General features: G+C 41.4%; 1 protein-coding gene across 2 annotated transcripts in view; it reads left to right on the top strand.

Moving 5' to 3' along the window:
* The first annotated feature begins 3207 nt into the window (after window positions 1–3207).
* The window catches only part of PRCC (proline rich mitotic checkpoint control factor), a 32432-nt gene continuing 9632 nt past the window's right edge, over window positions 3208–26007 (top strand). The window contains exons 1-3 of one of the 2 annotated variants that reach the window (XM_020991492.2): window positions 3208–3981; window positions 16884–16931; window positions 24283–24867. In XM_020991492.2, the coding sequence (XP_020847151.1) occupies window positions 3511–3981; window positions 16884–16931; window positions 24283–24867 (1104 nt within the window). In that variant the 5' untranslated portion in view covers window positions 3208–3510. The remainder of the gene's footprint in view (window positions 3982–16883; window positions 16932–24282; window positions 24868–26007) is intronic. The other variant, XM_020991493.2, reaches the window with a different exon arrangement.

The raw sequence follows: 26007 nt of genomic DNA on the forward strand, positions 1-26007 counted from the left end.
AGACCTAGAGTCAGGAAGACCTGAATTTAAATCTGACATAAGACACTTATTAGCTGAATGACCCTGGACAAAACACTTAACTTTTGTCAGCCTCAGTTTCTGTATCTATAAAATGGGAGTAATAACAATACCTATCTCCCCAGGGCTGTTATGAGAATGAGATATTTGTAAAGTACTTTATAAGGTAGCTATATAAATGCTAGATGTTATAATTTCACAGCAGTTTTGATTGTTTTAATGTTCTTTCCATTTGCATTGTTGTAGTTATTGGGTATATTATTTTCTGGGCTCTGCTTCACTTTACATCATTTCATGTAAGTCTTTTTAGAAACTCTGTATTCATCACATTTGGCACAGTAATATTCCATTACATTTATGTACCACAATATGTTTAGCCATTCCCCAGTCAATGGGCATCTACTTTGATTTCAGTTCTTTGCCACCACAAGAAGTACTGCCATAAATATTTTGGTGTTTGGCAAAGAATTGGAAATTAAGGGGATGCCCATCAATTGGGGAATGACTGAACAAGTTGTGGTACATGAATGTAATGGAATACTATTGTGCTATAACAAATGATGAGCAGGCAGACTTCAGAAAAATGTGGAAATATGAACTGATGCTGAGTGAAATGAGCAGAACCAGGAGAACATTGTACATGGTAACAGCTACATTGTTCGATGATAGTCTTAGCTCTTCCCAGCAATGCAAGGATTTAAGACAACTCCAAAGGTCTCATGATGGAAAACGCTATCCATACCCAGAGAAAGAACGATGGAGTCTGAATGCAGATGGAAGCATACTATTTGCTCTCCTTTTCTTTTGTTGTTTTGTTTTATTTCTTCTTGCTTAATATGAATGTATAAGTTGGGCCTATATCAGATTGCACACCATCTTGGGGAGGGGAGAGGAGAGAGGAGAGAAAATTTAAAACTCAAAATCTTATAGAAGTGAATGTTGAAAACTAAAAATAAATAAATTATTGAAAAAATATTTTGGTGTTTATGAGGCCTTTATTTTCAGTAATGACTTCCCCAAGGTATATACCTAGCAGCAGAATCTCTAGATCAGAGATTATGGACATTTAGCCATTTTAATCCTGAATTGCCTTTTCAGAATGGCTGTACTAATTTGTAGCTCCACCAACAATGCATTAGTATACCTGTTTTTCCACAATCCCTCTTGGACTATTCCAGTTTTTTGTTAGTTTTGCCAGTTTTCTAGGTGTGAGGTGAAACCTCAGTATTGCTTTTATATTTCTTTTATTAATCATTTGGATCATTCTTTTAGATGACCGTTAATAGTTTACAACTCTTCTGAGAACTGTTTATATCATTTGATCACTTATCTATTGGAAAATGGCTTTTGTTAATTGTGTATAGTGTATATCTTAATGCCAAAACATTATCTAAGAAATTTGATAAAATTTTTTACCGTAGTCACTGGCTCTCCCTATCCTAGATGCATTAATTTTGTTTTCTGCCGGTAAGTGGGGGCTGCCTGGTAGCTAGATGGCTTAGGTTGGAGGGATAAATCTGAATCACTCCTCTGACACTTACTAGCCATATGACCATGACAAGTCACTTAACCTCCATCCCTGTTTTCTCATCTGTAAAATGAGAATAATAATAGCACCTAACTCACAGATTTGTTGTGAGAATCATATGATATAAGTGCTATAAAAATACTAGTTATAGCAGCTAGGTGGTGCAGTGGATAGAGAACTGAGCCTGGAGTCAGGGAGGCTCATCTTGTTGAGTGCAAATGTGACCTCCAACATTTACTAGCATGGTCAGTGTCTTGCTGAGAAAACCCCAAATGAGGTCAGGAAGAGTCAGACAAAACTGAACAACAACAATAAATGCTAGTTATCATATGCAAAGGCTTTCCAGTTTTATATAATCAAAATGATCATTCTTTTGCAATTACCTCTCCCCATTGTTAGGTTAAGGATTCATTTCCTTCCTAGTTGTGAGAAGTGTATGATCAACTTCTCTTCAAATTCTCTTATGGTATGGTATGATCAGGTCTTGTATCCATTTTGAATTTATTTTGGAATACAGTGTAATATGTTGGTCCAAGCTCAGTTTCTGTCAGATTGCTTTCCAGTTTTCCCAGCATTTCTTATTATATATGGAGTTCCTTTCCAAGAAATGTGTATTTTCAGAGGAGAAACTTCTTAGCTGTTTCGACCTATCCCAAGGTTATGTTTTATTAGATGTCTTCAAGCAGAACCTGGATAAGCATTGTCAAAGATATACAGGAGAGTCTTGCTCAGGAATTAGTTGAATTAAATTACCTTTTCCAACCATGGCATTCCATCATCAAACTATGTTCTCCTATTTGAAGGCAGCATTGCTCTGGGAAGCCATCGAATTGAGATCAAGCTGGAGAAGAGAGTTCCCTGGCACAGTAGTAGAGATGGGGAGAGAGAAGAGGTGTTTGCAGGCAAACTTGAATTTCTGGCCCCTTTCCAAGAAACCCCTGGAAAGTTCCCCAAGGCTTGGCATGGGGAGCCCGGGTCATGGTTTAAGGTCGGAATGGGGAGGCTGAAGAACGAGTTGGGGAATGGGGTGGAAGTATGAGCAAGGAAGAGCAAGACGAGACACTGGTGCAGATACCATGTTTTCCATCTTAGTTCAGATTTATAAAGGAATAGCTTGCAGCATGCCTCCTTTTTGGGCCACAGTCTGACTTCTTTGGGGCCAACAGTGGGATTTCATTCAAGTCTCCAAGCCAGCACCCAATCTTGGTATTTTTGGGGGACTCTTAACAGCTCCGGGGAGTACTGGCCAAGAATAGAAAGAAAGCTCTAGCACTTAATTAAGCCTGGTCACTCTCCCTTTAAATAACCTTGCTGAGTCCTCCAAATTCCCATGCACCCTTCTCCTTCCTAGCACCACTGCACAATTACCCAGAGTTAACCAAATTTCCCACAAGTCTAAGCTGCAGAGTTCGCAATTTCCCCAAAATGGGTACTACAGGTCCCGAGATGCTCCAGTACACAACAAGCGATCACTGCGATGTTCTTTGGGAATTGTAGTCCAGTCGGAGGCGCCAAGGCACAGGAAACTACTCCTCCCAGCTTCGCCCGCGCCGGGGGCGGGTTCTGCTTTCCGCCTGAAGTTCACCTCCAGACTCCACCTCCCGCCGTGCCCCGCGCCAAATCACAGGAGGCGACGAAGGGGACTTTCGCCAAGGTGGCCGCTGGGAGCTGTAGTACTACAGCGGTGAGGCGAGGAGGAGGCGGAGTGACTCGGCGGCCATTACCTGTGTGGAGCTGCCTGGGACCGGGAGCCCAAGCTTAAAGGGAGGCCTTAGTCAGGTGGAGACGCAACTGTGGTCATGGGCTCCCGCCGAGGCTAGGCCTCGGAGAGCGGAGCAGGCGGGTCCTCCCGCCTCCTGTCTCGCCCCGCCTCGCGGTGAGGCCCGCTAGGCCTCTGTGCGTCCCCGGCCTCGATTAGGCCGCTCCTTCCGGCAAGGGCGCCCCAGAGGCGGGCGGGCAGCGCCATGTCTCTAGTCGCCTACGCCAGCAGCGAAGAGAGCGAGCCGGATGAAGCGGAGCCCGAGGAGGAAGCGGCCGCCTCGGCCCCGGCCGCCGGACCCAGCCTGGGGGGCCTCTTCGCTTCCCTCCCCCCGCCCAAGGGTCCTGCCCTGCTGCCCCCACCCCACCAGCTGCTGCCCCCGGCCTTCCCCCCACCGCTGCTGCTGCCCCCGCCGCCGGCCGGAGACCCTCGGCTGCAGCCCCCACCCCCACTGCCCTTCGGCCTGGGTGGCTTCCCTCCGCCCCCGGGCCTCACTCTGGCCGAGGCCGCGGGGGTGGGTGAGGGGCTGGGGCTGGGGCTACCCCTGCCGCGGGCTCCAGGGCTTAACCTGCCTCCTCCGATCGGCGGTGCCGGGCCCCCTCTGGGGCTCCCCAAGCCAAAGAAGAGGACTACGGAGCCAGTGCGGATCGCGGCCCCCGAACTGCACCAGGGAGATGTGAGTAGATGCGAGTAGCGTTCCCGCTCCGCCCCCGGAGCTGCCCATCCCGCCGAGCTCCGCCGCTGGGCTCCGGACTCCGGTCTGTGAGAGAAGGCCGCCTCCGCCGGTCCGAGCCCCCTTCTGACTGCCGAGCCCGAGGTCGCTTGGTCGTGCTCCTTGGTTGGGAAAGTTAGGGCGACTTGCACGTTGAACTTTTTCTCAAATTGGGTGGCTCTTCTAAGGGTCCTGCGGATCCCAGTTCCACGACGAACATCAGGACCCCGCTGCCCGGACACCTCTCGGCTGCTGTCTGTGGCTCTTCTTTCCCTCACTCACCCCTGGGCCTGTGCTCTTCATAGCAGACAGAACTAGATGCCGAGATAGATAGCAGACCCTCGAGTTCTGTTCCTAGATGAGGGTCCTGGCATTATAAATTTAACCTTTCTTTTCCAGACTCCGTGAGCTTCAGTTATGAGTACTTCTGTCCATTTCCTCTCCCTCCTACTCTCCCCGTCTTACAGAAAGATGTGTCAACTGAAAATCAGGAGTGTCTGGGGTAAAGGTGTACTTCATGAACACTTGTGAACCAGGACTGCCTTTCCCCTCACTCTAATTCCATTTATACCTAGGGGAGGCAGGGACATTGAGGCTGTCTGTCATTGGAGGTACTTGGGTTCTATATCTCTTAGTCTCAGTGGTTTCTTTTCTATTGAAACATCATAACACTAATACAAAGATGGGGTTATCTGCTCTCTCCAGGTTAAGGGCTTTAGAAGGGAGTTCAGAGGTGCCCCCAGAAGCTTTTTCTAACTATCTCACCTGATTTCACCTTTCCCTAAATGGTCAGTACTGACCGCTGCCTGTTCTGAGTTGTTGCCTGGTCACCCTATCATAATGATTCTCAGGGTTGCTAATTCTTTTCCCCAAAGATTTTCATCATTTCCTCTATCTTACTACAAATCACTAACACAACCCACGTGTCCTTCCTATTCCTGGCTGTTCTTCGGGAAGGAGATGACAGTATTATAGACTAACTGTTAAGTCCTTGATTGGGTTTGGTATTTTGAGTTGAAAGCTAGATTGATTTACTTTCCCTGTGAAACATCTTAAGGACCTTGCCCCATCCCGCAAAGGGGAAGGATGTGTATGAGGCAGAAAAAAATAGGTTCTCCATTTTTTTGCTCATTGTCTACTATTATCATAGTCCTCAGTATCAGACTAAATTAAGGGACATGTGGGTGATGAATGGAGTTAGACTTCTGCAGTGATAACTAGAAAAAAACATTTGTAATTCTGGGTAGGAAGTATAAAGCTGATGAGCCAGATGAAGAGGTAGAGCCTCTGGATTCTTTTTTTTTCCCATTTAACCAAAGTGTCCAAAGTCATCCTCTGCTTCCCACACTCTCACTCCTTGAAAAAGGAAGGAAAAAAGACCAAAGGCTTTGTACAAAGCAAGTATAGGCAAGCAAAACAAATTCCCACATTGGCCATGTCCGTGAAAAAAAAAAAGCCTCAATCTGCCCTCAAGTCCATTAACTCTGTGCCACAAGGGTAGCATGTTTCATCATGAGACCTCTGGAATCATGGTGGGTTGTTATATTGAATAGTTTTTCTTTCTATATTTAAAAGCTTTTTAAATTATATTTTTAATTAACAAACAGTCTTTTTCTCTCCCATCCATCCTCTTCTCCCCTTCTCTGTTGAGAAAGACAAATAAAACCCCTCTTACAAATATACATAGTCAAGCAAAAAAACCCTCCACTGTTGGCCTTCCCCGAAAAGCACGTTCTCAGTCTGCACTCTGAATGTATCACAGGAGGTGGGTAGCATGTTCTGTCATGAGTTCTCTGGAATTGTGTTGATCAGAATTCCTACGACTTCCAAAATGGATTATCTTTATAATATTGTTGTTTTTGTATAAATCGTTCTCCTGGTTCTGCTCACTTCCCTCTAACTCAGTTCAGACAAGTCTTTCCAGATTTCTCGGAAACTACATCCTTCATCAAATCTTCCTAATAATTCCCTTATGGTCATAAACCATAACTTGTTCACCCATTCTCCAAAATTGATTGGCACACCTTCACTTTCCAATTCTTTGCCATTACAAAAAGAGCTGCCATAAATATATACACATAGGATCTTTCCCTCTTTTATCTCTTTGGGGCATGGCCCCAGGGGTATTGCTGAGTCAAAAATCATGCACAATTTAGTGACTTTTGGGGCACAATTCCAAATTGCTGTAAATATTTTTGTGCACATGGATCTTTTCTTTCTTTGGCCTCTTTGGGATATAAATCTGGTAGTTGTATTATTGGGTCAAAGGGTTTACACAGTTTTATCATTTGGGAGGCATAATGCCAAATTGTTTTCCAGAATGACTGGACCAATTCACAGCTCCACCAACAGTGCATTAATGGACCTTTTTCCTTACAACCCCTCCAGGATTTGTTATTTTCCTTGTTAACTTTACTAATCCTGATGGGTGTGAGATAGAACAACATCTCTTTGTGGACTTTCAGTTCAGTAATTATTTGTTTTCCTTCTCATTCACCTCTTCCATTTAAAAGAAAAAAAGAAAACCAAAACACTTATAACAAATATATAACAAATTTGCATCATTAAGTAAAACCAATTCCTATTTTATTCATGTCCAAAAATATAAGCCTCATTTTGATTCGTGAATCTATCTGTAAGATAGCTGGAATCATGGTTGGTCATTGCATTGATCATAATTCTTAAGTCTTTCAAAGTTGCTTGTCTTTGCACTGTGAGTGTTATTATATAACTTGTTCTAGTTCTCATTTCACTTTGCATCAGTCTATGTAAGTCTTTCCAGGTTTCTCTGAACCTGGAACCTTTTCTCTTTTGTCATTCGTCTCTTTTTTGTCAGTACAGTAGTATATGTTACATTCACGTACCATGTTTTTAACTCAATTTAACAGATATTTACTAAGCATTTACTGTGTTGAGGACTGTTCTATGAACTAGGGAAGGTACACAAATTCAGTTGCTATGTAGTCCTGTTCTTGTGTAGTTTACATTCATAGGGCACAAGATACACAGATAACTGTATTGTGGAATAAATGCTTTAGAGGAGTGTAAAACAAAGGCATATGTGAAGGGAGGTCTTAATTGATGAGAAGGAATACAGGCAAGCTTCAGGAAGGCAGTGGTATTTTAAGTTTTTAGCAAATTATACTATGCTTGTGGAAAAGATGGAGAAATGTGGACTAGATGACAGTATAATTAGCTGGATTTGGAACTCTTTGAATGACTGGACTCTGTCAGTAATGGTTCCTTGTCAGCTTGTCAGGAGTTCTCCAATGGAGTGTCCCAGAGATTTGTCCTTTGTTCTGTTTAACATTTTTATCAGTGACTTAGAGAATGGCATAGATAGTCTGGTCATCCATATTTGCAGATGACACAAAGCTAACATGCTGCATGATGAAGTCAGGATTCACAATTAACTTGATAGACTAGAACATTTGGCTGAATTTAATAAAATGAAATTAAATAGAGATAAGTATAAAATCTTACAACTGACTTACAAAAAAAATTCACAAGTACAACATAGGGGAGGCCTGTTCAGTCAGCAGTTTGTATGAAAAAGATCAGAGGGTTTTAGTGGACTGTCAAACCTATGAGTCGGTTATTTGGCAGCCAAAAAATATAATTTGCTTGAGCTGCTAACCCTGCTGGACTATATTCTAGTCAAACCACTTCTGTATGATTTTATTTAGTTCTGGTCATGACATAGTAAGGACATTGATAAGTTGGACCGCATCCAGAGGAGGAGATTCAGGGTGATGAAGGACTTTGAGTCCATGTCATATGAAAATTGGATGAAGGAACTCGGGGATCTTTAGCTTACTCTGGGAGAAGATGTGAGAGCTTTTAAAGCATTTGAAAAGATAGTGTGTGAAGAGGCACTAGATTTGTTCTCTTTGGCTCCAGAGTGCAGAAGCTGGAGAAGTGAATGGGTAAAAGTTACAAAGAGGCCAGTTTAGGCTTGATGATAGGGAAAACTTCCCAATGGTTAGAGTTGTCCAAAAGTGGGATCAGTGGCCTTGAGAAGTGATTTTTCCCACTTAGGGAAGGGAATTTCTCCCCTTGGATCTCTTTGAGCAGAAGCTGGATGGCCACTTGTTGGGTACAAGTTAGTTACTGCATAGCCAGTGAGGTCCCTAGAATCTAGAAAAGAGACCAGTGTGGCTCAAACATATATGCCTTGGGCCTTCAGCTTTTGAGTTGAGACAGTTTTATGGGGAATGGTAATAGTAATAAAGACCACCCAGGAATAATCCAGAGAATATGTTTTGTTTTGAATCTTCCACCTGTCCTCTGAATAGGAGCTGAGCTTCCTATTTTTCATTTATTCAGTTTCCAAATAATAATTGCTCCCCAAATACACATTGATGGTAACTCATACCAGATCGAGGATCTTTCACCTTCATTTTAAAGGTAAGAGTTCTGACATTGGAATATATATCTCCTTAAACATTTCCCCTTTTGAGGCTTTTCTGGCTTAGGCATAGAAGCTTCTTCTGTTCAGAAGCCAATTAGAAAGAGACTGATGAGCTCCTTCCTTGCTCCGCTTTTACTTTTATTTCTTTCCAGTAGCATGCACTGCCTGTTTGAAGCTCTGCCAGAGGGTGTTCAGGGGGCAGAGCTTAGGAAGGAAAGCTCACACCATTCACTCTAGTTCTTTAGGGGGACTTAACTAGTTAGTGGAATATATAGTGGATAGTACCCTACCCAGAGTAGGGAGACTGGCTCAAATCTCCTTCCAACTAATTAGGAAGTATTTATGAAGGGCCTACTATGTGTTAGGCACAGAGGATACCAGAACAGGGGTGAAACAGCCTCTACTGTCAAGCTACACGATCACGGGGGGTAATGATTACAGTACCAGCTTCCTAGGGGTATGGTGAGGAAAATGTTTTAAGCTATATGAAGGTGAGTTGTTTTTACTATAGTAAAATCTCAGCTGTTTACTTTGCAAATTTTTTGAGACTCCTTTGTCACGGTGCCATAGCCAGGTCTCAAGTAGCGGGTTGTGGATGGGAGGAAGCAAGATCCAGGTAGAGGATGTTTTGAGTTTGTCTCCAACTTCATTGTAAAGCCAGATACTTCCAGTGCCTGGGACCTCAGTGGTCATTCAAATAGTTCACCTAAACAAAGGAATTTTTACTGTAATGTACCTGATAAGCAGTTATGAAGCCTCTATTTGAAGACCTACAAGGTGGGGGAACCCACCAGAGACAGCCCTTTCTACTTTTGGATTGTTGTTTGTCCCTTAGTTCTTGAAGAGGAGGTGATGCTATGACATGCAAGTGAAGGGCTATGCAATGTCACCAGCCTTACTTTCTCCTCCCCAGTCATCTGGGTCAATCGATATCTGGGAAGATATAGATCTGCATGACTGGAGATGGCCCAGGAGGCAGTGGGAGACCTAGGCCTTTTTAAGCTAAGGTCTTTAACAGGTCTCTCTTTAACTGGACTGAGGCAACACCCATTCAGTGATTAAGGCTAGGTAAGATATGAGGCAGGGAATGGCCTCTTTTACCTAGTCAAAAAAAAAAACTCAATCTGGGAGGGGCTAAAACAGAAACAATTGCTATTTACATTCACTGAGAACCAATCAGGGCCCAAACAATGATTAAGTGGTGCTCAGCCAGTCAATGAGAGCCTGAGGGATTTGGGTTTAAGGCTTGGTCCTTACGTTTAGCTGGTAAACCCCTAAATATCTTGTGAATTTTTAGGGATCAAGATTTACATTTCTTTGGGCAGAGCATCCCCAGGAAAGGAAGGAAGGGAGGGAGGGAGAGGGAGGGCTGTGTTGCCCAACTGGCTGTTTGCAAGTTGGGTACCCAGTAGGGCAGCTCCTAATACTCACAGAGGTTGTTTGTCCTTCATTCTCAAAGAGGGCCATGACATGCAAGTGAATTGAATTTAAGTGAGGGAGGGCTATACACCCTCTCAAGCCAGCCCTTTCCGCTTTTGGATAGCTCCAATTGTTAGGAAAGGCAGCTAGTGGATAAAGCACTGGGCTTGAAATCAGGAATACTCATCTTTCTGAGTTCAAATCCAGTGTCAGACACTTCCTAGCTATGTGACCCTGGGCAAGTCACTTAAACCTCTTTGCTTTAGTTCCCCATCTGCAAAATGAGCTGGAGGAGGAAATGGAAGGGAACCCACTCCAGTATCTTTGCCAAGAAAACCCCCAAATGGGGTCATGAAGAGTTGAATGTGACTGAAATGACTGAACAACAAAATTGTTAGGAAGTTTTTTGAGTTATCAAGCCTAAATTTTCCTCTTTGCTACTTTCATCCCTTACTCCCGGGTTCTGCACTCTAAAGTCAAACAGGACAAATGTAATCACTCCTCCATAAGCTAGCCCTTCGGATACTTAGGTATCATGCTATCTTCTAGTCGTCTTCTCTCCAGGTTAAACATGTGCAGTTCCTGTAATAATATATTATTATCCATGTGTGGATCTGCCATGGCTGTATTTTCTCTACCTCATGGTGCTGCCTTTTATCTAATTCCCTTTGACCCTGATTTTGGGGTGCTTAGAGAATGCAAATTTATTTTGATATTGGCATTAAAATTATTTTTGTGTATTTATTTTATATATAATTTATAATGTATGCTGCATGTATTATATCTTTCTAGTGCTCTATGTGTATATGCATAGATATTTATATCTATCTCTTTATATTTGTCATGCATACTGATTCTAAAGGCAAATAAGAGTTTTGGGATTATCTGGATTTAGATCTTCTGCTTCTTCACTAGTGCAAATAACCAAACTGTAATGATTTGAATGAGGGTTTGGGTTTATTTGTAGGTTTCAGTTATCTAGGTCAAGTCTTTAATGAACTGAAATAATTAAAATTTATCTGTAGTTTGGGATTCTGTAAGGTTCCTCTGTACCAGAAAGTGGAATGACAGGCGGTTGGGAAGATTAGAAAGGGAAAGGGCTAGACCAGAGATGGAAAAGAAGAAAAGATGAGTTCTAGAGAGATAGAAAAGAAACCCTAAATTGAGGTAAGAAGGCTGAGGTACAGATTCAGGAGATGCTTGCAACCAAATGGCAAAAAAAAAAAAAATATGGTGAATCCACTAATTGAGATAACAGCTGAAAGGAGTGTATAGTTGGGAGCCCTGAGGGTCTGTTCTTGGGCCCTTATTTCCACTTTGGCTCTTGGCCCTGTCAGTGGTGATGGTGATTGCTTTTTGGAAAGGGTGGCTGAAAGAGCCAGACCTGGAAAGATAAGAGAGGCTAGTCATGGGGAATGAGGCTCTGATAGATCTATTTATCCCACTGGACCCAGCTTAATGGAAAATGTCTGTTTCCGTTGCTGCTCTGTAATCTGGGTTGTGTGTCTCTTGTCACTCTTGGCAGCTGGATCTAAAGTCAGGATTGAGGCTGACTAGGAAGGCTGTCGGTCAGGACCTGGTACTTTCTCCTGGTCTCTATGGCCTTTTTTCTTTGTATCTTCCCCCCCCCCCCCCCCGTTCTGACTTACATGGGTTGCTGTCATACACATTACTGGCAGCAGTTTTAAAAATTTCTCTACTACAACTTAGCTTGAAGAAAAGAAGACTTAAGGGTATGGGATAGCAGTCTTCAAGAACTTTGAAGAGTTGTCATAGGAGGAAGATTAGATTAGGCGTATTCTGCTTGGTCCTGAGGGGCAGAACTAGGAACAAAGGATAAAAGTTGGAAGAGACAAATTTTGGCTTGATCTAATGAAAAACTTCCTAATAATTAAGAGCTATTCAAAAGTGGGTATGTGTGGGCAACCTGGGAGGTAGTAGGTCTTAAAACAGAGGCTGGATGACTACTTGTCAGATATGGTGTTTTGGGGTTTTTTTTTTTTGGTAAATTTTAAAATTTATTTCAAAATTAAATACAAAAGGAGAAAAGGAAAAAAAATTTGCCACGTACACAGCAGAACATGAGAGGATTCAATATAAAACAATAAATTCCATTTCAAGAAAACATGTAATAAATAGTACTCATTGTTTTCAAAGCTGCCCAGGTTTTTTTGCTTCCTTGTTACTTTTCTTTTGATCTCTGCTGTGCACTTTTTACTTTATTTTTTCCCTTTCTTTCCCTGCTCCCCCCCCCAAAAGGCTATAGTTAAACAGAATGACAGAGCAATGAGGGTAGCCAGAAACTGGTTAGAATTGGGGCAGAGAGAGAAAATGGACAAAAGATTGAGGATCTGAAGTTTGATTTCATGCTTATGAAGCATTCCGAAAGAAAGTAACTTCTCTTAGTCTGGTAAAAAGGAAAACTTGAGAATATGAAAAGGTGTTGGTTAAATAAAGGGCTGGGACTGGTTGAGGATGTAGTTAGCTCAGCAAAGCAGATTTCAGTTGTTGGTTACTTTGTAGTCAGTCGGTGGCATTTGTTGAGTACCCACCCACTGTGTACTGATTACTGTTGTGAGGAAATACTAAATTGACACATAATCCCTGCAGTCAAAGCAAAGAGGTGGGGCCAAGAATGCATATGTGCATAAATAATAGGGAGTTTCTCTAAAGATCTCTCTGTTTTGGAGAAGTCTGTGGTGGAGCCACTCTTTTTTAGGCCGAGGGATTGTGGTGTTGACTTTGTGACTTATTCTAAACCTTTAAATTTGCTTTTCTTTAGGCCCTCTGGGAATCTTTAACATCTCTTTGTTACTGAGGCTGTAGATCAAATCTGGAGGGGAAATAGATTTCTCCAATGGCTTTGACCTTTAATACCCTGTAGGAAAGTAGTTAACATACCACTTATCCCTATGGATTCCTCCTACTCTGTGGTTGTATATATTCTTTCTTTGTAAGTGGTTTCAGTTGCTTGTGAGATTGTGGGCCAGTCTCCATTGATCTTTCTAGGGGCAGATTTATTGGAGCTAGGATAGAGATTAGCTATTCATCTCTATCAAGCACCAGATGAGAGGATGTAGAAGAATGAATAGTGGTTGAACAATAAGACTTCTAACAGGTATTAAATTTAGTGGGAGGGGTGGGAAATCTCCATTCCTCTTGACTTATGTCTTGCCACTGGACCCCAATGAATCTGGAGGAGAGATTGAGGCTCATGACTGCACAGCTCTGCCTCACTTAAATTGAATGCACTTGCAAGTCAAGACATCACCTTCCTGATGTCATTGGTCTTCCAGAACCAAGGACAAACAACAGCAAAAGTTACTGGAATGAAGTTCCCAGCAAAGGCTGTGCCTTTGGCACCATTGCCTATTGCTTCCTGGGTGCTTTATTCTCCCTTTTCATTCTCTTCCCTGTCAGCCCATTCAGCCTCTCATTCCTAAATGTGGGTGTGGACTAGGTTTTACTTGGCCCTTTTCTCTTTCTCTGTACTTCACTATTTCTTTTGGTGAGCTTATCTGTTTCCACAGGTTCAGTCATAATTTCTGTGCAGATTATTCCAAAGTTGGTATAGCTAACTCTAGTTTCTTCACTGAGCTTCAATATATTATCTCCAGCTGTCTGTTGAATATCTCTATCTGGATATTCCCCTACTAGGGGAGGACTGAACGTACTATCCCCTCTCCAACTTCTCTTTTTGTTGATGATAATCATCATCTTCCCTGTCACTCAAAACTCGAAACCTTTGAGGTATCTGTGACTCTTATGTCTTTTGTATTTCTTGCATCTATTTAGTTATCAGAGTCCTTTTGATTCTACCATCACATTTCCTATCATGTTGCCAGCACCCTATTTCAGACCATCATCATTTCTTACTTTTACTATGCAATAGCCTTATAACAGATCTCCCTGCTTCTGGCCTTAAAGTTCAGGGTTTTTTTACCTCTTTTGTGTCATTTTACCCCTTTGGCAGTCAGGTGGAGTCTATGGACCCCTTCTCAAAGTGTTTTTAAATGTATAAAATAAAATACATAGAATTAGGAAGAAACCAATCATATTGAAATACAGTTGTAATATTTTAAAAGTTCACAAACCCCAGGTTTCTTAAGGACCCCTGCTGTAGGGGCAGCTAGGTAGCACAGTGGATCGAGCACAGGCCATGGATTCAAATCCGGCCTCAGACACATAACACTTACTAGCTGTGTGACCCTGGGCAAGTCATTTAACCCCCACTGCCTAACAACAACAAAAAAAAACCCTGCTCTAATCTCGCTCTCTTTTTAATCTCTTCTTTCTAATCCATCTTTCATTTATTTCTCTCCAAAGTAGCCAGTAATCTCTCATTACTAAATCTAACAAATTTTTCTCAATCCTCATCCTTCTTGTGCCTCTCTATACCCTTTGACACTGTCAGCCACATTCTTCTCCTTGGTACTCTATTACCCCTAGGTTTCTGTGACATTACTCCGTCTTGGTTCTCCTCTTACCTATCTGAATGCTCCTCAGTCTCCTTTGGTGGATCTTCATCAAGGTCAATTCCCACTTGATCTTATCAGCTCCCATAGATTCAATTATCTCACCACTGATGATTCTCAAATCCACTTATTCATCCCTAGCCTCTGTCCTATCCTTCAGTATCACATCTTCAACTGCTTATTGGATATCTTAAACACATTTCCAAAACTGTACTTGTTATCCCCCTCCCCCCAAAAAATGTTCTCTTCTTCCTGACTTTCCTGTTACTGTCAAGGGGACCACCATCCTCTCAGTTACCTGGCTCTCAACCTAGATGTCATCCTTGACTCCTCACTCTTTCTCACCTCTCATAGCCAATCTGTTTTCAAATCCTATTGGTTTTACCTTTGGAACATCTCTAGTGTACACACACACACACACACACACACACACACACACACACACGTGCGCGCATCCCTTTTTGTCCTCTGGTGCAGCCACCACCTTGGTGCAGGCCCTCATCACTTCTTGCCTGGATTATTGCAGTAGCTTGCTGGTTGGTCTCTCTGCCTCCCTACTCACTCTGTTCTCCACATAGTTATCAATTTGTCTTCCCAAAGCAAAGGTTTGTCCACATTACCTTCATATACCTCTTCTTCCCCTTCAATTCAATAAACTCTGGTGTCCAGGATCAGATATAAAATCCTCTGAAGTTCAAAGCCCTTCACAACCTGGCCCCCTCCTACCTCTTTAGTCTTCTACCCCACCTTAATTCACCTCGAGGTATTCTTCCATATAGTAACATCCAACTTCTTTGCTGTTACCTGCACAAGACCCTCCATCACCCGGAAGAGGTCTAGGGGTTTTGGGGTGTTGGGACCCCAAGATTGTGGTACCGGGCCCTGCTGAATGAATTCAACTCAAATCTTCTTCAGCCAGAGGAAAAGTTTATTAGTGATAAATCACAGAGGCCAGGTGATGCCTGTAAGGACAGGCAGGCATGAGAGGTTCTCAGCCTTTTGGGCCTGAGATTCTCAGCTGGTTGACGCCCCTAAAGACGAGTGGGCATGAGAGGTTCTCAGACTTTTGAGCATGAGATTCTCAGCCCTGAATGAGGGCCAGGGTAGATCTTATATACTTTGGGTGACCAGGGAAGGGTCTGGGTGAGAATTCCAATGGGAATAGATAATGAAGGAACTGAAAGGTATCTGAATGAAATTAAAAGGTAGGCTAAGGCTTTCAAAGGGAGATAAGGGGCTGGGGCCTGTAGACAAAAGGGGAGCCAGATTCCCTTTAGGGCAAGGGGCAAAGACCTTGGCTTGGGCCACACCCCATCAACCCAACTCCAAATATTTTCACTGGCTTTCTCTTATGCCTGGAATTCTCCCCTTCCTCATCTCTGCTTACTAATTTCTCTGGGCTCCTTCAAGTCCCGTCTAAACCCCCCCCCACCTTCTATAAGAAACCTTTATCAATCCTCTTTAATCTAGTGTCTTCTCTCTGTTGATTATCTCCCTTTTCATCTTATAGCTATCTTGTTTGTACATAGATGTTTGGATATTGTTTTCCCCCTAGGCTGTAAGCTCTTTGAGAGCAGAGACTATCTTTTGCTGTTCTTAGTATTCTCAGTGTATTCTCAGCATAATGCCTAGCACATAGTAGGCTTTTAATAAATGGTTATTGACCAACTGACTTTACTGCCTGCCAGATCTTCCTAAAGCACAGATGACTGTCATTTCCCCGCTCAAAAAATTCAGTGTCTCGCTGGTACTGATAATGTAAAATTACAGATTCCTTAGCTTGGCATTTAAGGTGTGCTTTAATTTTTCTTCAGTTTATTTTTCTAGGCTTATTTCATCATATTCCCCTATGTGAACTCTTTATGTTCCAACCCAGTTGGGCTATTAGCTTCTTCCCAGTCTTAAAATCCCTTATGTTTTCATTCTGCCCACCTCCCCAATCTCTGGGTACATTCTTTCCTTTTGTTTATCTGTTAAAATCTTCTCTTTCCAGGCTCAGGTTAGATACCATTTCTTGCCAAAGCTTTTGCTGATTCTCTTCTCCTTCCCCCCCTTCCCCTCTCTCTGCAAACATTCTTATCTTTCAGATTTTCCTAGAGAACTTTGGATCTCTCCTTTTTCCCTATCACACTTTATCTTATATTTCTCTTATTTGTGTACTTATTATATTTTATTCCCCTCTCCCAAGAAGAATAGAAGCTTCTTCAAGTCAGGAACTGTCTTTTTTCATTTTATCTGTAGTGCCTAGCACTTTCCATAGGTACTTAATTAATATTCATTGAACTGATTGAGTGAAAAAGATTCATTTTTGTAATCCCAGTGCCTGACAAGAGTTTCCATATGAAATAGGTGCCTAGCAAATGTTTGTTGAATTGAATTGTAAATCCTTTCACAGGAAAGAAGGCCCTTCTGTCTCTTGTGCACAGGCAAAGAGGGGTGCGGTTGGGGGTGGGGCAGGGCAGGGAAGAGAACTCGCCTCTCATTTGTGGTTTTTTCCTTATGTAAGCATCTCCCCTGTTGGACCAGTAACTGGAACTTAATTCTATTTCCTTTTTCCTCAGTCAGATTCAGAGGAAGATGAACCTACAAAGAAGAAAACTGTTCTTCAGGTAATTGATCAACATGAAATTATTTTAGTGTTCTTCCTCATTTCATGTTCTATCCTGTAAGTCCAGATTCTAGACCAAACGACATTTCAAATGTTCTGGCAGTTTCCAAAGTAGGTTCCAGGTAATTCTCAGTTTGGGGCATGACTAATTATTTTGTATGGATTATTTAGGTCCCTTGCTACTGCCCTTCCTCCTCTGTATTATTCCTTGGATTTGGCACTTTCCCAATTCCTTATCACCTCTGCCAAAGGATGAGTAGGGGTAGAGTGAGGAGAGAAAACTCAAATCTATTCTTGTACTTTTATTAGCTCAGGTCCAAAGATTTTATGGAAAGAAGAGATAGAAGTGATTATCAGTGGTTTTGAATTATCTAGTTTTTCTCTGTCCTTTTGGCCTATAAAATAAACATATTTGCTTTCTGTTCTTGAAGATTAGTAAGTGGAGGGATGATAAAAAGTGAATTTGTTTTCCCCTATAAGGTTCCTATAGAGCAGAAGATCTAATTAGTGGCATAAAAGAGTATTAGAATTGAAAATGACCTTATAATAAGGACTTACTTAGTCTAACCTTTCTGTTTTATAAATTAATTAGTTCATATTGGGAGAGGTGGGTCAGCTAAGGTCACATAGTAATTTAGCCTAGACTAAAACCAAGACTGGGGGATAAGAAAGAGGAAAAGAGAAACAGAAAACTCTGGATTGTCTTCTAGGGAAGTCTGCTGTCGATTGATTCTTGATTCCTGTCCTCCAAACTTTAGTTGCAAATGTTTATCTAAATCATCTACTGTGCTCAATTTTTGTTGATACCAGCAGTGTGTCTCCTCCTACCTAGTGAAAAATCTTTTAAGTCAAAATATGCTCAGTCATACATGCCATTAAAGGAAGGTGTGAGCCAGACAGCTGGTTTACAGGAGGCTTGGTGTGCTTCTGAGAGATGATGCTGTGGAGAACAAGTATGGAATAGTTGACTGGGAAGGAATTAAGCCAGAAGTGTTCAGGGACTGGAAAGTTGAACAGCTTTTTATTTCCTCTGGAGTGAAGTCTTCATTATGGGACTTCATTATTTGGTATGAAGTATTGTCTCATGAGGTATGTGCCTTTGTTTTTATGGAGTTGGAAGATCTGGGCTCAGGTTCCTAGTTCTGTGGCTTACTATCCGTGAAACTGTAGGCAAGTCGCTTAACTTCTCAGCCTCAGTTTCCATATATGAAATGAAAATATGCTGTTTCTACTTTCTACCCCAAAGAGATGAAGTGAAAATAACTCTAAAGTACCTTATCTATAAAACACAACATGAATATCAGTTGCTGATATTCAAATGTAAGTGTAAGAACATACCAAGTAGAAGTGAATTTTGGATTAGTCATTCCACTGTTGTCTTGCAGAGTGTGGATAATAAGGAGCTGGCAGTAGTTCTCTTTGTATGATGCTTAGCATTATTAGATATTTCGATAATGGCTTTTTTTGTGATGATGTTCCACAGACTCCCAAATGGCAAGGGCTCTGCTCAACTAATTGAATTCCTGATCTCAAGGCTTGAGGGAGGATGGGGAAATCTTCATCCTGTCTAAGTGTTTTCATCCTTTGGCAGAATGAATTTTTCTATACGTAGGGTGGATTGGGCTCTTGGAAACAGGTAGGAATCGGCTTGTGCTCTTTGTGGCTCCTCGATCAGGAATATCAGACTGAAGAAGGGGAGCCCTGGGCTGTTGAACTGACCTCAGCAGAGGTGGTTTCAGAGCGCCATGGGCAGTGCTGGCATAGCTCTAAAAAGTGTATAATATCCATACCATAAAATACTTCTGTTGTACTTTGTTTACAATATCTTCTCTCCCCCACCCCCACCTCTGGTTGTTCTGATATGGAACATTGGGGTTGTAGAATCAGACTCCTCGGGTGCCCTTTTAAAAATTGCTGTTTCTTTCAGACTTCTGGTGTTTAGCTGAGCAAGACAGGGAAATGGTGGTGTCTACAGCCTGCCAAGCTTTATATCCTGAAGCTCTGATCCCTGAGGCAGGTTACTGTGAAAAGAATCCTTTTGCCAGACTAATTAATACTTTTTGTAGGATCCAAAACTGTAATTTTTGCCCACCCAGCCTGTGTGAGCAAATGCAGTTGTTGAGGGGGTGAAAATAACTATGAGGAGAATGTAAACAAGGAAAGAAGCCTTTATAAGGAGCCCAAACTAATCACAATCTACTGATCTCTTGTAGCATCATCTGACAGATTTCTAAACTGATTATCTCCTGACATGTTTCTCACCCCTTGAGGTGGAAAGGCCCACTCCTGACACCCAAGAATTTTTCTTTCCCTTCTCTGTGATCAGCAGTGAGCTTGCCTGTTTTTTTTTTTGTTTTTTTTTTTTTGCTGAGGCAGTTGGGGTTAAGTGACTTGCCCAGAGTCACACAGCTAGTGAGTGTTATGTGTCTGAGGCTGAATTTGAACTCGGGTCCTCCTGACTCCAGGGCCAGTGCTCTAGCCACTGCGCCACCTATCTGCTCCTTCTATTCTCCTATCAAAAGCAGTTTGACATAGTGGAAAGAACAGTGGATTCAGAGCTAGCAGACCTAGGTTCAAATTAGAGCTCTGAAATGCACTACATGTGTGACCATGGGCAAATCACCTTATTTCAGTGGACCTTGTTTATTAATTGTCTGTGTGAAAAGGAGAGCAGGGTCATCCCTTAATACTGCCTGCTTTAGAGGGTTGTCATGAGAAAAGTGTTTTGTAAACCTTAAACCTCATATGAACTGTTGGATTTTTAGACAACTAGGCAGGAGGAGTTCTTTGCTCTCAGTATGTCAAACATGAAATAGATATATTTTTGTGGAGGAGAAGCCTAGATTTAAGGTGAGAAGTTGAGGGTGGGGAAGGACAGTTTATTGCTCATTCCAGTTTTAAAAAAATAAATTTAATTTTAAAATTCTGAACTTAGCAAATGTCAAATAAAATGATTATTTCTATGTACAAAATACAAAAGAAAAATAGAATTGCAGAAGCAGCTGTGAATGTGTACTACATACAGCTTGCTTCTTCCTCCAGATATGCAACAAATACAACATATTATTTTTGGAGCTCTTCTACTTGTCTGTGTTTCTTACTGACCTTCCTTCTGTTCTCTTCTGTGCATTTTAAAAATGTTTTAATGATTTTTTTTTCACTTTGGTAACACAGTCTCTAGTGATGCTTCCCTCCACCTTACAAAAAAAGATAAACCTTTGTATCAAATATGCATATATTCATTCATAGTCAAGTGAAATATATCCCCATACTGGTAATGTCCAAAAATATATGTCTCATTCTGCACCTTGAATTCATCACTTCACTTTCAGGAGGTGGGTAGTATATTTTATCACTATGCCACTGTAATTGTGGTTGATTTTTGCATTAATCAGAGTTCTTAAGTAAGTCTTCCGTACTTCTTGTTTTTTTTTTTACAATGTTGTTATTGTATAAACTGATGTCCAGATTTTACTCATTCTGCTTACAGATCTCTCTGTTTGTATGAAAGTATATCTTTTGTCATTTCTTAAGGCACAAGAGTATTCTGTTACATTCACATACCACAGCTTATTTGGCTATTCCTCAGTTGATGGTCACCCCTTTAGTTCCCATTTCCTTGCCGCTACAAAAAACTGCTAGAAATATTTTCTGTACACCCAACCCTCCTTCTTTGGAAGAAAACTCACCCTCAATAAATAATTGCTTAAAAAATATTTCTCTAGCAAAGGTCATGCTTCCTTCTCAAGTATCATCATTGGCTTCTTATTTATTGCCTTTAAGATAAAATATAGGGGGCAGCTAGATGGTGCAGTGGATGGAGCATCAGCACTGGATTTGGGAGGACCTAAGTTCAAATGTGGCCTCAGACACTTGACACTTACTAGCTATGTGACCCTGGGCAAATCACTTCACCCCATTGCCTCACCAAAAACAAACAAACAAACAAACAAACAAAACGATAAAATATAGATTCCTCAGTTTGGCGTTTAAAGTCTTTCACTATCAAATATCTCTCATAAAAGTCTGATATTCAAGAAATGTATAGGGATCTAACACAATTGTGTATGTGTGTACACATGTGTGTCCCCCGTGGATAGGTGGTCAAAGAATATAAACAAAAATAATTTCAGACTGTTAACCATATGAAAGATTGTTTCAGATCAGTAAAAATAAGAGAAATATAAATCAAGGGAACTCTTCTCCAGCAAATTTGCAAAGGTAAAAAAAAGGTGGGAATATGTTCAAAGGTCTGTGGAAGGACAGACACACAAATACCTGTTGATAGAGCTCTAAATTAGTCTAACCTTTCTGGAAAACAAGTTGTAATTATGCTAGGAAAGTGACTCAAGTGACTATATCCTTTGAGCCAGAAATCCCAGTGGTAGGCATATATACCAAGGTAAAAGATAGAAAGATCCCAAACTAATATATTCATAATAACACTTTTTGTAATAGCAAAGAACTAGAAACAAAATAGTTGCCCATTCATTGAGGGAATGGCTAAACAAATTTTGGTGTGTGCATGTGATGAACAGGCTTAGATTAATCCAGTTACAGATGCTACATTATAAGAAACAGAGAATATGAAGAAAATGTAGAAGTGATGAACTAACACAGAGTGAGATAAGCAGAATCAGGTAAACGATATACAGAGACTACAACAGTGGAAGATGGGAAGAACCACCACCACAAAAATCAGAACTGAATGCTGAAAGCCCCAAAGAAGAGATGAGAATATATCTTATGCCTTTGCAAAGGTGGAGGATAATCCATGTAGAGCACTGCTTATAATATTGGACTGTAACTGTTTTGAGTGCATCTAGAGGCTCTGTCCTCGAACTTCTTTTCTCTCTTTAACTCTCTCAGTTGTTGACCTCATCAACTCCTGTGGGTTACATGATCATCTCTGTGTAGACTTCTCCCCATTGTATATATCCAGTTCCAGAATCTCTCATGGGCTCTAGTCCCACATCATCAGCTGCCTTTTGGACATTTTTATTTTATTGGCTGATTTAGGATGTTTATTGGCAAATGATAATGACAAGGAAAATGTGAACTGCAGCCTGTAGTGACACCTGATCCCAAGAATTCCCAAACCCCAATTACAGTTTGGCATGCTGCAGCATATTAACTTCAGAAATAAGGAAGTGAAATTCCTTGCAGGAGTGTTCCTTTGGATAGCTGGTAGATTTTATATAAGGACCTGGTGAGGGTCACTGTCTGCTGCCCGGTGTAGGATGGAGTGACCTCTAATGATAACAACTACTGTTGCTAAAAATGGCCAAAGAATTGTCATGAGTATGGACTTCAGTGATAAATCCTTGAAGTCTAGAAAACCAATAAGCTCACTTTCCAACCTCAATTCTCTGTTCCAAATTGAGGAAAACTGGGCAGCCAAGCTGTCAAAGTCTCAAGAGTCATCGGTCCAGGATAAGGAAGTCAGCAGTAACCTCTTGACTGAGTTGCATTCAATCCAAACTCTGTTGCCTTTTAGTTTACTCTTTCATTTGTTATTGTGGTCATTATTCATAATTTTCTTTTGGTTCACTTTGCTTTCTGTCAGTTCATAAAAGACTTCCCATATTTTCCCATCATTTTTTATGGTGTAATATTATTCAGGTACCACATTTGTATGCTATTCATATTTCAACCATAATCTTATGCTACAGTTTTTTCAGTATTTCCCAATATATGGGCATCCACTTGGTTGGTACTTTTTTGCTACCACAAAGAATTCTAGTCTATCTTTCCAAACTTCATATTTCTCCTTCCTATTATACTCTGTGTTTCAGCCAGATAACTTGTGTTTTCCTGAAATCTGCATTCCAGTTCTCACCTATGTGCCTTTGCATGGGTTGTCTCACATTTCTGGAGTGTATTCCCTCCTCATTTCTACCTTTTAGAAACCTTACCTTCCTTTAAGGTTCGACTTGGGTTGGTAACTCCTTGGTGAAGTGCTCTTTCCCTCTTCAAATTATCTTATGTTTATTTAGCTGTGTAAATATTGTGAAATCCCTCTACTAGTAGAGTGTAATTTATGTGGGGTCAGGAACTGTTTTTCATTTTATTTCCAGCATTGAGCTTAGTACCTTGAAATAAAAGGTGCTTAATAAATGGCTTGGCAGATTATGTTGAATACTAATAATTGGGGGTTCTGGAGAGATCACTCTTAGTAACATGGTTTAGAAATTAATCTGAACATCATTTGAGGAGGAATTTCTGTGAGTGGTACTAGAATGAACTCATGGATGATGTGAGAGTGGCTGGTATTACCACCTTTCATTGTTCTGGACCCTTAAAGAATCCTCAGCTAGGAGTCAGGGGCTTTGGGGTCTAGTCCTAGTTTTATTAGTCTTGGGATCTTGGACAAGTTCTTCACCTGTAAAATGGGAATAATAGGACATGCAATGTGTCCTTCAGGGTATTGTGACAAAAGTGCTGTAAAACCTTATAGAAATGAATTGTAGTAAGCAAAGAAAACTACTTTTCTGTTGAACAGCTGACTATTTGCTTCTTCCTTCTGTTACTCTTGACCTAAAAGAGTTAATCACCACTTGGTTGGGCATTTCTCTTAGCTATGAGGATATGGAAGAGAGGAAAGAAGTCAGTGACCTTATTTTCTAATTCCCTTTCTGACATCAGGACCTTTAGGTCTTGGGCCAGGCAGAACACTCAGGAAGTAGATTCCAAGAGATTTCCATGGATAATGGAAGACAGGCTGGAATGGTGTAGTTGTAAACTGACAATTTAATTGCTTACTTGCTTAATATAACCAAGCTGTTTACAAGCTTCTGAGCACACAGCTGAGTTTGAGAAAAAATTTATTTTTGCTTTCAACATGTATTGAATGTCTCTTACATTTAGCCCCTTACTTAAGGAAACTTCTTTAGGAAGGGTGTTCTCAAATTACTGGAAAGGAAAGGAAAGAAATGCATTCCTAGTATACAGATAAGAAAGTTGATTACCTCTAGTCCTCTCATCTACCGTGTCATTCTACCAGTCTTGGTTGGATGAGGGATTAAGGGGCTTGTAATTCAGGCACAGGAATGTTAGTCTAGAAAGGCTTCTTTGGGAGGGGAGTATGAAGCTGGATCAGAACAAAAGGGAACAGGGATATGGTTGAGGTGAGCAAAGAGGGAAAATCAGTCCTGTTTATAGGATGTGCCAAAATCTTGTGGAAAAACTTGACTGTTGGAGGAAGCAGTTAGGGTTAGGACATACTGTTGTTGGAACAATAAAAAATGAGGGTTGCTTGATTTTGTAATGTTGGACTTCTTATTGTTGATAATAGTAATTATGAACTGAGAATACAAAGTCTCACTTGTCCTGTTTCTCTCCTGGCTTACTAGGGATCTGGTGAAGGGACAGGTTTATCAGCTTTGCTTCCCCAACCCAAAAACCTGACCACAAAAGAGACTAACCGATTGCTCCTGCCCTACGCTTTCTCCCGAAAACCCACTGATGGCTCTGCCGACACCAAGCTCTCCAAACCTGCCCCCAAGACCAAATCTGCTTCTACTTCCTCCTCTTCCCCTGTTGTGGGTGCCACCACTACTACCCCATCGCCCTCAGCCATCAAAGCAGCTGCCAAGAGTGCTGCCCTACAGGTGACAAGGCAGATCACACAAGAGGAAGATGACAGTGATGAGGAAGTAGCCCCTGAGAACTTCTTCTCCCTTCCAGACAAGGCTGAGCCTCCTGGAGCTGAGCCATACCCTTACCCTGTCCCTGCTGCTTCTGAAGAGCCACCCCCAGGCACAGAGCCAGATCCCACCTTTCAGGACGATGCAGCCAATGCTCCCCTTGAATTCAAGATGGTGGCAGGCTCAAGTGGGGCTTCCTGGGTGCCTAAGCCTGGGGAGGACTACAGCAGTCAGCCCTACAGCCAGTTCTCTACATATGGTGACACTAATGCCACTGGCATTTACTATCAGGTAGGTGAAAAGTGTAAAGGAACTCACCTGGGACAACTGTATAGAATGTTAGAGATTTGAGGCTATATTCAAGTTCCTGCTTTGATGTGTTATGTTACTTTGGCTAAATTAAACCTTTTTTTGAGATGTTTTACTGTTTTTATCAGACAGACCATAATAAGTGTAATTTTAAAAAATTCAGGGTAACATTGGCTAAAATTTGCTCCATGTCTTAAAGTCTCAAAACTAGTAAGTATCATATATTGAGCATTTCCAGTACTTTAGAAGCAAAGTTCAGTACTAACATCTTGGGTTAGCTCTAGAGCCAGACAAAGATGACAGATTCCTTGCTTTTTTTATGGTTCCCAGACAAGTAACAGAGACGGATCCACTTCTAAAATGTGGACGAATAAGGGTAAATAGGCAGAACTCCAGACATTGTACGGGAGTGGAAGTCAGCCTTTCTGGGGACCATGGGAAACAAGTGAATAAAAGTGAAGTGGGAGAGGAAGGCAGACAGCATGGTGTGCTGAGATTTAGGAATGGCCTATGTTAATTGTGCTGGGTTTCTGGATAGTTTCTGAGAAGAATAATGCTCTGTTGGTGGAAATCGGGAATTATTTTTCATACCAAAGTTTTGAAAAGATGTTTCCATTTCAGTTAAACTTTAATTTTTAAACCTTGGGTGCAGCATGTAGCATGATGAATACAATAGTCATATCATTCATTCTTTTTCCAAGAATGTTAAGAAAAATGAGATTATAGGTATGAAAATGTTTTTATCTCTTCAGGAAAAAGTTAAATCCAAAGTAATAGAGGGTTATGCCAAGCTTTGTACAAAGGGTTGGGTATTCCAAAAAAGTTAAGACAGCCCCTGCCCTCGAGGAGCTTACATACTGATAGGAAGAGACTGTGTATAGGGGAATGGTCATAAAGTAGAATTTTGTATTCGTAATGTGGCATCTTTAGAATAGGGATATGAACCCAGACACATGGTTTTGGTATAGGTGACTTACAAGTGAGGAAACTCCCAGAGACAACTGCCAGGAGGTGTTGGAGGTGGGACTTAAACCCAAATATCCTTGGTTTAGAGGTGGGCTCTTTATTATGCCAAGCAGACTTTCATTAGTGGATTTTTTTTTAATGTACTAGGGAAGCTTG

This window comes from Phascolarctos cinereus, unplaced genomic scaffold, assembly GCF_003287225.1.
Source record: "Phascolarctos cinereus isolate Bilbo 61053 unplaced genomic scaffold, phaCin_HiC Scaffold_5;HRSCAF=322, whole genome shotgun sequence".
Taxonomy (NCBI): Eukaryota; Metazoa; Chordata; class Mammalia; order Diprotodontia; family Phascolarctidae; genus Phascolarctos; species Phascolarctos cinereus.